This window comes from Lampetra planeri, chromosome 16 (genome assembly GCF_965212315.1).
Source record: "Lampetra planeri chromosome 16, kcLamPlan1.2.h2, whole genome shotgun sequence".
NCBI classification, from domain to species: domain Eukaryota; kingdom Metazoa; phylum Chordata; class Hyperoartia; order Petromyzontiformes; family Petromyzontidae; genus Lampetra; species Lampetra planeri.
The window spans coordinates 10,234,224-10,247,651 of NC_136122.1; the positions used below are offsets into that span (position 1 = coordinate 10,234,224).

Sequence of the window (13,428 nt, forward strand, 5' to 3'; positions counted from 1 at the left end):
TTCGGTAAAGTCACGTAGAAGGGAAGTAATAAAATAATAAAAATAAAACATAATAAAATGAAACAATTCTCACGACGTTTCGGCCACAACGCAAGCAGCCGTCCTCAGGTGAAGAATGAGACACTTCAAGTTAGGAACTTACATATAAGCTGGGTTGGGGGTGGTAGAAGAGCGCCTTAACAAAAAGAATGTGCATATCAAGATGAGTTTAGCATATACATGGGAAATGCGCAGGGGGCGGGGGGGCGTCAAAGTCATACCATGCCCACGCACTATGCAGGATCAAGAGCACCAAGGGGGGGTGCAGGGATTAGCATTGACAAAGGTGTTGTTTAGTAACTGCAGCTACATATCATTGGCATTCCTTTCCTTTGTTAATGCAAATCCCTGCACCCCCCCTTGGTGCTCTTGATCCTGCATAGTGCGTGGGCATGGTATGACTTTGACGCCCCCCCGCCCCCTGCGCATTTCCCATGTATATGCTAAACTCATCTTGATATGCACATTATTTTTGTTAAGGCGCTCTTCTACCACCCCCAACCCAGCTTATATGTAAGTTCTAACTTGAATATTTACGATAATGGTGGTGCACCGTGCCATGAACCCAGTGAACCGAGATGCATTCCCGTTCATGGCGAGCATCAGTTGTGATTGATGTCCGCAATGATCTCTGCTCGCCTCTCTTCTACAACCCACACTGACCAACATGGTGAAGTATGGTCAAACATACTCTTTGTTTTTTTCGGTAAAGTCACGTAGGTTAAAAGAAAACAAATACATTATTTTAACCTCCGTGACTTTACCGAAAAAACGAAAGAGTATGAATCCTTGCAGTCACGAAAGCTTCAATTCTAGAATGGTCAAACAACCCCAATGACTCCCAACGTCGTTCGGGACGCTTTTATTTAGCAGTTGATTGAAAATGGGCTGCGAATGATTATTTATGAAAGGCGATCATGGACATATATAACTGCTGCTTTATGCTTACCGTTAAAACTCGTGAAGGAAAACGTTTTAAAATGACCTTTCATGTTGAATATATTCACATGGTAATATGCCTGCTTCCCTCTATTTAAACCAAGGTCTAGCCGATATATGTTTGACTGGTGGTGTCATGTTTTATTAACAAAGACGCTTTTGCTTTACTCTGGAAGCAATGCCTCATTTGCATTTGTCAATTAGTTTAGTCTATGGAAGCGATACACGACCATGGATATTAAATCATGGCAAAGTCGTGAATATTTGTCAGACGGCAGAAGTGTTCTCTTGAACACGACAATGGCAGTCAACCAGAACAATGGCAGACCACATACAATGTGGAGAACATCGGACTGTATTGTGAAGTGGAATGTGCTGTCCCATTCACCATACAGCCCAGGCCTGTCACCATAGCTCCTCGGATGCTTCCAGGATAAATACAGATTATGATTCTGATGTTGATCTATTTGGCATATCGAAACAATAGCCTGTGTAGGAACCTTTTTTTTAAATGATGATACTGGTGTGCAGGTGCTGTTCCGTAAATGGTCACGTGACAGAGGTGCACAGTGACCCCTGGTTCCACAAGCACGCAGAGAGGGCCGGAGCGGAAACTTGCAAAATAGCCAAATGTTCACGATGTTCCCATTTTACTTGGTTCTTTCGGTAAAGTCACGTAGAATGGAAATAATAAAATAATAAAAAGAAGAAAAATAATAAAATATTATTTTATTATTTCCATTCTACGTGACTTTACCGAAGGAACCAAGAAGATGAATCCCTGCAGTCACGAACGCTTTAAATCGAAAGATATTCCCATTAATGAATTGTCTAACATTTTTACGGAGTTCAACACGATAATAATTCAGGAAAAATAGGATACATTACTTTTGGGGAATCCTTCACACACTGGGCAAAGGGGATTCAAATAATATGATTATAAGTATTGTCGGGAAGTGAATTCTTATGAGGCATCACGATTATTTGGTGATGCTGCATCGGCACTGATGTAAAAGCACAATTAACAAAACAACTCAACACACTCACCAACAACAATGCCTGAAATGAAAACAAATATATGTAATTGGTGAAATTTTGGTCAATGGCTCCACTTCACGCATATATATATGATTTACAGTTCTCGAGTCCAGATCCAAATGCCCAATATGCCAAGCAGCCAGCAACAAACAGCACGAATGAATAACAACCTATTACTATATTTTGCCACTGGTAAAGGAGGTCTCATAGTGTAAATGCTTACCCCGAGCTCTCAATACTCTGATAGTGCGCTGTTTTTGAGTTGTACGCCTTTTGGCGTCATCTGGTCCAACACCAATGGAGACTAGGCTCTAAAGAAAGCTGTCTCGGGTGTGGACCAATCAACTTCAAGGACAGTGCCTATCATTATCATTATCAGAGTTGTTTTTTTTTGTTTGCATTTTGACTGCTTGTGTTGTGGTTATTGCAAACATGATGCCTTGTGTCAAGGTGTCAGTTTTTGTACCAGTTGAATGAAGTTGTAACAGATAAAAGCAAATACATATCTAGGATTGAGTAAGGTTATTCTAAGAAACGTTGGCAAAGAGCCGATGTGGAGGGCATTCCAAAAATGAGCAGCGTGAAGAAAGATACCAGAAGGAGAAGAATGTACGGTGGTCGATCACGTACGTAGTATGTTGAAATACTTTCGCACCGAATGTAGCCAACCATCCCAATCGAAAGTGCGGGGAAAAGACAACGTACGAAACACAAAAATACGTCCTAGAGTTTTAAATTTAGAAAATTAGTTTTCAATTCAGAAAATGAGTCGAGATGAAAACGGAGCATCACACAACATAGGTGGTGTTTCTACAGGGACACGTCGGAATATTCACAAATACTTCCCTTTGCTAACTGCTCAGCTGTCACATCCAATCTGGGTGCGTGCGTTCTTGACAATGGCCTTTAGCTTTTTTACATGGAGAGCTAAAAGCATGGCTTTCTGCAATTTTTACTTCGCATTAAAATGTAATGAAGTGATACAAAAATAAAGCTGCTCACGAATTACTCATTACACATTCCTGTCCGAGCGAACCAAAATAATGAAAAAAATGTCAACTTCACAGAGAGAGAGAAAACGACTCAGGGGCGTGAAGGAACCACGTACAAGCAGGCAGGCGGCAGCCAGGCAGTGAGCCGGCGACAACAATTGCCCAAGCTCTGCGGTCCTCTATATAAGTGAAGATGTGATTGGCCGATTGATGAGTGTTTACATTTGGGGGGAAACCAGAACACCCGGAGAAAACTACGCGTGCCAGGCGGGCAACACTCTATCCCAAACAGATGGAACAGATAGAACAGATGGAGTACACATTTGTTGCACTGTCTTTTGCCTGGCGAGTCAAGGTATGGTACCTGGTCACCCACGGGAAGGGAGCTTCAGAACATTTGTGTAATCCACCAACCCTTGCCTCAATAGTGCTGGATTGCAGGCATGCGTAGCCACCACCGGCCAGCTAAAATAAGTATACAAATATTTGATTTGGAGCTTTCGTGATTGCTGGAATTACTCTTTGGTTATTTCGCTAATTTCTCTACCCCCCCCCTCTCTGTACCCCCCTCTCTCTCTGTTTAAGGCCTCGGCACAAAGGCGTTGTTTATCTGTGTGCCTATGTGTGTGTCTTTCTTTGTGTGTCTCTGTGTTATCTCTCTCTGCTTATGTGTCTGCCTATGTGTCTCCGTGTCTGTGTTTTGTCTCTCTCTCAAATTTAGCAATGTTTGGAAGAATGTAATCAACCAGGTAGGGTGTTGACTGTTATGTTAGCCGACTCTCTGTGTTGTATTACATTATATTTATAAGTTTACGAGGTTTTGTTTTCTCTTTCATTTGTACCTGATGATGATTGCTTCTGTTGCAATCGAAACGTCGAATGCTATTATTCAATTTATTATTTTCTCTTTCTACGTGACTTTACCGAAAGAACCAAAGAATAACTATAAATCTTCTTGGTTCTTTCGGTAAAGTCACGTGGAATGGAAATAATAAAATAATAAAAATAAAACATAATAAAATAATTCTCACGACGTTTCGGCCACAACGCAAGCAGCCGTCCTCAGGTGGAGAACAGGTCTGTCGAGGAGACAGAGTCTGAATGACAAGCCCCAGGCTTGGAGCGACTATTTAAGCTGGGATAGAGGGGGCGATGAGTATAAAAATAGACTAAAATGATGGTGCATCCCGACCTGTTATGTTTAATTATTATACTAATTTAAAGCCCAATGTGTGAACCCACTGCTGGAGACAATACTTCACCATGCTTGTCAATGCGTGTTGACAAAGGCAAGGGTGGGAGGGGGGGGGGCGCGAGGGGGGGGGCTAGGTCCAGTTCACATATCACTTGCCGCTGATATTCATTGTGGCCGGGCATCAAACTCAGGCTTGCCGCGCGGTCCGCTAAGCAATGCGCCACCGCTCCCCCCCCCGTCTGTTTCGTGGCGTCGTGTTGAATCTTGATTTGGCTTGAATATTTCTGTTGCACCCTTGTGCCACGCAGTACGGTCCACCAATCAAAAGAAACCTTTCAAGTCACCTCGCACATAGAAGCCCGCAAGTATGGCATTTGATAGCGCAGAAACGATAACATCCTTCACAAGTTGTTTTTTTTTTCCCGTCAAATGTGTCAGAGTTACTTTTCTCTCCATTTTTTTTGCGTCGTAATTTTTTTCGTGTTATACTTTTAGGACCTTCATACACGCGAACAGTATTCTTTATTAAATGTCAACTGTAATTTGAATATGTTAATGTTTGGGCGATGTCGAAGGAAGTAGAAGCAGAGGCATCGTAACAGCTTTGTCACTGTCTCAGAATTTAATGTCAGAGCAATTAGCCTTTCACGCTCTGACGGAAACACAAGCCATCTCCTCACTCGGATTAGTTTTTTTTCTTATTTGCTTTAACCTTTGTTGCAACTTCGCCGTCCTCCTGAATCAGCCTGGCGGTCGCCCTCGCACTCAAAAGCATTGCCTCGGAGATCTAAAATATGTTTGCACGATTAAACCACGGCTCCATCCTCGCAGAAGCAATCAGTTTGAAATATTATAATAATTTTTCTTTTTACACCCGCTGTTTGTATGCATCGCACGCGGCCAATCTGCTACAGCACAATTGATGGCTGCGACTTAACCCTTAACCCGACAACCCTCTTCGTACAGAGATTACATTAAAATATATCGATAAACGAACTCGGCGCAGGATCCCTCTGCTTGGCCGTATCATTTCAGTGCTGTTACTCATGAACACGTTTGACAGGTTTTTTTGTTTTGTACCCTGGCACTGGAACGCAAGGGCTTTCACAGGCCAGGAGAACTGCGGCAAATTTGACTAAACCGAGAGCCACGGGCTTGGGTTCATTATCTCCTTTGGATGAGAAACAACTTTCGGGGTTTGCGCGCTCATTGCTGCCAGTGTCCATTGCGAGGCACGGGACCTTGCACCCATCTCTGAATGCACCACAACCGAGACGGTTCACATCGTATCATGTCACTGCTCTCACCATTGGCTCTCCGATGTGTGTGTGTTTGTGGTTGTACCGCATGCTGTAGGTCGACTCAGCCTCAAATGAGTACCTGGTGCGGTGTGTAAACATTGCCACTAGGGAGACAAAGGCGGTCGGGCGTGGTGCTGGCCACCCACCCCCTCGTGTACCGTTCCGGCCTTCATAGGTGCTCGCTAACAGTACTTGTCCCTACAGTCTGTTAAGGCTATACAGGGGATCTTTTCCTCTACCGCATGCTGTTCGGCATGATGTCCGACGTTTCGCCTCGCCCGCTTCTTCGGGAAGTGATCTGAAGCTTCTCAGGACGGGCGGCGAAACGTCAGACATTTGTAACGGACGCCGGGCGGGACAACACGAAAATCACATCGTAGATACGACGTAGCCGTGTTTGCTGTGGCATGCACGCAAAGACGCTGTCACTGTGCGCGGTGACTTCTTACATTGGCTGCAGACACCTCTCGGTTTCAAGTGAGAGGCGGTGTGAAGTCGTTAATAGAAAATAAACAATTGCAAAAAAAAATATTCGAAATAGCTAACAAAGTTAAGCTTCAATCGTCCCTGCTTGACGAAGCAGACGGTTCATTACAAAGCACACTTGCTGTGAAGGCATATCGAGGAAGCAAATGAAACAACAATGAGTTAATGAGTTAATGAGCTAAGGAGTTAATGATGACGTCACCCTGCTGCTGCTCTATAAACGTGTAATGAAGGCCATCTAACGGAGATGGGCTTAAGATTTTGTTATTTTGTTTCAGAAAAAAACAACTTCACAGCACACACGATACCCGCGATTATGCTGAGAAAACGAGCACTGACATGAAATGCCTTTGAAGCAAATGTGAACATCTCGAGAAAACTGCAATAACAAGAGTTGTAAATAAGCGTGTAATGGTAACAATGAAAGCCTACTGATGGCGTTTTTGTGATCATGTACAATTGAAGAGTTTCTTTTTGCACTGCGCTCGCAAGGGTTATTTCTGCCTTCTTGCGAACGTCATCACTAAATCATGGGAACACGCGATGCCACTTAGGGGAGGGAGTGCGTGGTGGTGCTCTATCCATGTGCTTGCTGCTGTGAGCACCGAGGCGGGGAGGTCATGTCCGATTTCGCGACAATCTCACGGAACACATCCCGCACACATTTCCATCAAAAAGGCCGTTTTCAAAAACCTCAACCGACTATGGCGGGGGGGGGGGCGAGCATTTTGGCGCAGTGGTTAGTGCACTGTGCCCCAAAACCAGGCGACGTGAGTTCAATCCCGACCTGCGCGCCCAGTCACACTTTCATTCCTTGTCCCTTCTTACTCCCCTTCACTGGAACAAACTCCCGCAGCAGCACACGAAACAGTCACCTTGACTCTCACCTGCTTCCTTTCCTGCTTTAAAACAATCCCCATCTCTTCTACTGCTACCAACCCCTATCACTACCCCAACCCCTATCACTGCACCAACTCCTATTACTATCCCAACCCCTATCACTACCCCAACCCCTATCACTACCCCAACCCCTATCACTACCCCAACCCCTATCACTACCCTTCCTGCTACTCCCTAACCTCCACCCCCAGCTATAAACACATTCCTGCGGAGGGAGCTGGCAGGAACGTTGGGTTGCTCGGTCAATGGCCAGGGTCAACGGCGGCGTGGTGTATTCTGCAAATATGCCTGACTGTGAGGGCGGGCACAAGCCGGCGTGAGTAGGTTAAACGTTGAGTTTTATAAGGGCACCACGGGGTGACCAGCCCCACCCCACCCAGCCCCTCCCCACCCTCCCACCCAGTCCCTCCCCACCCTCCCCACCCAGCCCCTCCCCACCCTCCCCTCCCCACCCAGAACCTCCCACCCCACCCAGCCCCTCCCTGCACGACGGACACAATAATCCCCTGTGGGCTGGTGTAACCAGGAGGTTCCTACCAGTACCAGACCCTACACAAACCTCTCCTTCACCACTCCCACCTGTGCTCCTGTCACCATAAATAACTACGCCACCAATTGTAATAACTCCACTCTTTATTTCAACCACTATCATCTTATGTTCAATTTTATAATTGCTGTAAAGTGCATCGGATTAAAGTGCTTTATTCCAAGGCACTTTACAGCAATTTATAAACGCAATGATCTATTGCAGCTTCAGCAGTGATGTTTGTTGCTGGCTGCTATGCGTTTTGGGCCTCTGGGCCTGGTGAGTGAAAACCATAACATAAACCCGCACTGACCAGAGTGGTGAGGTACAGTCAAACGACCCCCGTGACCGACACGGTGTGGGGTGGCCCTAATCCAGCAGTGGATTTGCAAAGGGCTGTAAATAATCATGCGTTCTTATTAAACTGATGATCGGTTGGCAGAGCGTAATGGAGTTGTCTTGAGAAGTGATCTTCGTGGCAAAATCCATTATCGGAATGCAATTTGTTCCACAATATCTGCAAAGCAGGTAGAATTACTTATTCTTTCTCTGAGGCTATTGGCATTTCTGGATTAAATAATGATAATAATGGAGTAATTATTTACAGACTCTATTTCATCTAATCTTATTATCTTATTATATATGTTTAGAATGCCTTTCATCAAGGGGCTTAACTCTTTTTTCCTCCTGATGACGATCGCTTGTGTTGCGATCGAAACATCGTAGTCTTTTGTTCTTTTCTTTGAACCTATCTACGCGACTTTATCGAAAGACCCAAAGAATATGGGCTGAACATAATACAAAAAAAACGCTACAAGCGAGAAATGATTTAGATGGCGGGTGCAATCAAAGTCTAGATGAAGGCCTCCCCATTGTTTTTTTTTTTAAACCAAACCTCCGCCAGACGACCAAAGGGAACACTTGCAAGGCCAGATGGTGGGATAGGACCTGCCTGGGAGGGGCAGATCGCATGTTGACTCTGCAGCGTCTGCGCGGGGGATCTGGCGGAGGGTAGAAAGCGTTGGCGAAGCGTCGTGGCGTCAGTGGCTTTGGGCCACTGATGGCATCTTGATCGCCACGCTGGTCGGGGCGGGTTGGCGTAGGCAGAAACCCAGGACCTGTTTAAATGTCGCTCGCCATTGAGATATCACTCACCACTGTTGGCCGTCGCTGGAAATCGAATTCGAGTTGCAAGGTTCATAGCACAGCAGTAGCAGCACGGTGTCACCACTTGATTAAATAATCAGCCGCATTATTCAAGGTGTGACTCACGGGTCGGTATTTATAAGACAAATACTAATCACTCAGGTGCTCTAAATCAACTGAACTTGAACTGTCTCATTACAGCACTCGGTATGGATGATTGAATGCTCTAGCGGAGGCCTGTCCTACTAAATTCCCCACGCCAATGCAACACGGTAATGAGAGGGCCAACGCTCAACTCACAGGCAAGCCTTCCACGTGCCATTATTTAACTCGTTTCATCGAGAGCCCAGGAAAGCCTGCGGTGGAGTTTTCACATTGAAATTAACCCCAAGGCAGAGCGTGACACGGGGACCGTGATACGTAATGAACAGTGTCGATTTAAAGCTTTCGTGACTGCAGGGATCCATCTTCTTGGTTCTTTCGGTAAAGTCACGAAGAAGGGAAATAATAAAATAATAAAAATAAAACATAATAAAATACAATTCTCACGACATTTCGGCCACAACGCAAGCAGCCGTCCTCAGGTGAAGAACAGGTCTGTCGGAAAGACAGCGTCGGAAAGACAGTGTGGCCGAAACGTCGTGAGAATTGTATTTAATTATGTTTAATTTTTATTATTTTATTATTTCCCTTCTACGTGACTTTACCGAAAAAACCAAGAAGATAATAAAGAGTGCTTATCCACAAGACTTGCCAATCTTGCCACTTCATCCAACAAAGAAAGACCAAGATCCCCCGTATAGCCTCAACAGACTGTTGGGGCAAGTGCTGTTCACGAGTAGCAGCTATGAAAGCCGTCATGACAGACGATAGGGTGGGTGGCCAGCACCACGCCTGGCCGCCTTTGTCTACCAAGTGGCGATGTTGACACACCCACCGCACCGGGTACTCTTTTTGAGGCTGAGTCGACTCAGGGGAGGCCCAGGACCGGTCGCAGCTCGTCTCTCATATTGAATGGCTGTGGAGTGCACAGCATCGGAGGCACTCACCGGTTTCGCAGAGCTCGCCCTTGAAGCCGGACTGACAGAGGCAGACGCTGGGGGACATGCAGCTCCCTCCATTCTTACAGCCGCCGTCGCAGAAGGCTGGGCCCGCCGTGGGGAGGAGTTGCGTGCGGAGTCCAGGGCAGACAAGGGTGGGGAAAGTCAAACTAAAAGCAGAATTGATTTCATCATCTTCTTCAACATCATCTTCTTGGTTCTTTCGGTAAAGTCACGTAGAAGGGAAATAATAAAAGAATAAAAATAATTCTCACGACGTTACGGCCACAACGCAAGCAGCCGTCCTCAGGTGAAGAACAGGTCTGTCGGAAAGACAGCGTCTGTCTTTATTATGTTTGATTTTTATTATTTTATTATTTCCCTTCTACGTGACTTTACCGAAAGAACCAAGAAGATGAATCCCGGCAGTCACGAAAGCTTTAAATCGAAATTCTTCAACATCATCATCATAATCGTCGTCGTCATCGTCATTGTTAGCAATGTTCTATCCAAACTTGTATAAAGACCTCCCCGCGTATGTCACTGACATTCGGAACAGCCCTGTGATGCCACAGATCTGTCTCTCTCGTGGATGTGCACAGTGGTGGTCATCCTGCTGGGTGCGTTGTCGCCTTCGGCTGCCACTCTACCCAGCACTTGTGTCCATCGGCCATAAACCCCCATTCTCGTGATGTGCACTGCCCAGGTCCACTCCCATCTTTTAAAGAGTTTGAAATTAAATCCTTGATTTGTCTTTGTTCCACGATGCAAATATTTCTCCATCTCTCAGTGTGTTTCCAAAGGATTCATTGAATTTCACTGCAATACGTTGTTTTCAATGAACGGATGTGTACTGCAACATCCGACCATGTCCTTCCAGTGCTCGTTGAGCTGCAATGTCTTCCGGTTGCTGAACAAATACATTTTGAGGTCGCACTCAATCCGCACAAAGTGCTTGCCACAAATGAACCGCAGTGCCTCGCTGATCTCGTCAAGAAGCATAAACCATCACGCAAACTCCGGTCATCCTCGCAGCAGCTTTTGGGCTAACCGTCGAACAAAAGACTGCATCGCGGGCTTTCAGATGCGCTTCTGCGGCCGTCTGGAACGCTCTTCCTAGGACGCCACTGGAGCTATGCACTATTAAATTTAGACTGAAAATTATTTTCTTGAGAACTGATTTTTGTGTTTGATTTGCTGTCCTTCCCTTGCACCTCCGATTAGCACGGTTCACAACATAAGGTGCAATAGAAGTTCAACATACATACATGTGTCTCTAAGAAGAAGGGTTTCCCTTCCTGCCACAGGCACCGACAGCTGTAAGCAAACCTCCTGGACATACTTCTCTCACATTACGAAAACTGCAATTGATGCTCAATCCGGTCAACATCGATGTGCAGTTTTACGACGGCGAGCCGACCGATCCGTCCCCATTTGGTTAAGCACCATCCTGATCCACAATAAAGGTTTATGGGTTCGATCACGTAAATATAAACGTATTGCTAAACCTGACACCACCCCGACACAGGCAATTAGTAATTTTGTCACGTAAACAAAACGTGCCCATTAGTTACTGGTTCAGCAACACCGGTATATTTGAGAGTAAACCCACACCATTTACAATTCGAGTCCGACGTTTTCACCGCCAGTAATTACAACCAGCATCATCAGGCGGACAGACAGATTTGTCCTGGTGCTGCTGCCTGTGCAGTGGTCCGGGGGGTTTGAAAGGGAATAGGCTGGTGCATATGAGCCACTAGGCTGCTGCCAAACGTCAGAAAGAGAGAGAGAGAGGAAGGCCGCTCGCTGACTCAAGGCAACTAACTAAGGCACGGATGAGCCTTCCAGAAATACAGTGGCGTTAAACAGAGGTCTGCTCGCTATATGACGATTCGAGGGACAGGACATTTGCTCTGTCACAGCAAAGGCAACCTTTTCTGCAGCTTGTGATAATCCATAGGTGTCCTCTGCCACGACCAAACCAATTAGAGAGAAAAGGGCTTGCCTGGATCATCGCTGATTGTGCCACTTAGAAGAATTGCAGTCCTACCCGCAGTGCACTCCATGTTACAAATTACAGTCCAGCCATTGTGGCTGCGGCACAATGGCCCGACCACCCTCTTGCCTTTAAAAAGAAATGTAAAAGCCTTTTGTGTGTGTGCCTGCGTTATAAATGGAAGTGAAACCAAAGTGGTGGATGGTTAATGCAATTAAACGTTCGTATAAGAAATGGTGCAACGTGCAACCTACATCATTTGAGCCGTTTAATTATGAGGCTTTGGCAGCTGCACAAATTACACTCCAATCTACATCAGTTAGCAGTGGCATCACCGTGTTTCTGAAGAAGTGCCCGGGGGGAACGTGACGTAACAGAACTACATCTGAATTCACTTCGGGCTGAAATGTTTTTGGTGTCAGAGGTGACATTTGTGAAGTTGAAAACGACATTTAATTTGCTGGGTGTTGTTGTTGTTCAGACATTTGAGACCAGGCTGACACCATCAAGACGCTATATACGTGGGAGCCCAGTTTAATCGCAGGCGGGCAAAGCCAGGATCTCAGTGGTTCCGAGGCAGTGCTGTGACCTCTGTGACTTCTGGCCACCTCCAGTAAAATGGTTTATTAATTTAATGTGGTGCACTGTCCTTTTAGGAATCGGTCAAACGTAAGTGCCAGAGACTCTCAGGAAACCAATCAAGTGGATGGGTGGCATGTACAGCAGTTACCATCGTCAGCGTGATGAGCCAAGATCATTCCACTGCTGGATGAAGGCCACCTCAAGCCATCACCATCTCTCCTTAGCCGTTAATGCAACAATCTACCTAGCACGTGCAGACATGCTGGTTTACTCACTCCATCTCCTCGGCGGACGACCCTCTAGAAGGCGCATTTCATACCTTGGCTGCCACTCCGTCACGATTCTGACCATCCACCACCATCCCTTCCAACGACGTGTCCTGCGTAATCCCACTCGCTTTTTCATAGCAGTTTGAATTGTGTCATGAACCCTTGTATAATCTATAATCCAACTGCTGGCCTTTCCGTCTCAATCCAATTCCAAGCGTGCATCTCTCCACGCTTCTTTGCACCCTTTTCAGTTTTTGTTCCGTTTTATTTTTCTGTTGTCATTGACCCCGCTTTTGAACCACATGGTAAAAGCAGGCAGTACGCACCGATGAAAAACTTTCGTCTTTTGGACATTTTCGCTTGCAAAGTTATAGTTGTTGCTCAACATCAACATCAGCCATACGAAGAAGATTGGTTTGCTACAGGAATAGCCGCGCGTAAATCTTCTTCTAATTGCGGAGGCGCTTTCCTTACGAGAAGCGAGCACAGTCTTTAACAGACCGTGCTATCCGCCCCATGTTTTATTTATTACTGACGCCGGGCGTGCCTAATTGAGTCTGGACTGAAACAGTGGTTTATGCATTCAGGCTTCAGTTGCCTCAATTAGCCGCGGCTGAAGCAGGAGGTAAATAAAGTGCGGCGCAGACAATTGCCGGTGTCGTCGGGATGGAAACGCAGAGCGGTGGGATAATGCGCCTGTTCCCTCTCCCGGTTGCAACTCCACCATTAGCCTCGGCCACCGGCCATCACGCCTTCTGGCAACGGTATCCGGCCAATGTCTCTGGGACTTCTTACCCCCTGTCTCTCTCCGTCTCTGGACTGCGCCTCACCGTTCGCACGTCGTCTCTGATTGGCGGATGTTCTCTCATGCTTTTCCCTCTCCGTCTCTCAGTGCAAATCCACCCACCGCCCCCACCGCCGCCACCGCCCGGCAAACAAGGCAAAAGTTGTTGTAATTCATCTTCAAATAATAATTACT

General features: G+C 46.1%; 1 protein-coding gene across 1 annotated transcript in view; it reads right to left on the reverse strand.

Moving 5' to 3' along the window:
- The window catches only part of NELL1 (neural EGFL like 1), a 115,984-nt gene that overhangs the window by 14,418 nt on the left and 88,138 nt on the right, over positions 1-13,428 (reverse strand). Inside the window, exon 16 of the mRNA XM_078601439.1 lies at positions 9,612-9,707. Coding sequence (XP_078457565.1) covers positions 9,612-9,707 — 96 coding nt within the window. The remainder of the gene's footprint in view (positions 1-9,611; positions 9,708-13,428) is intronic.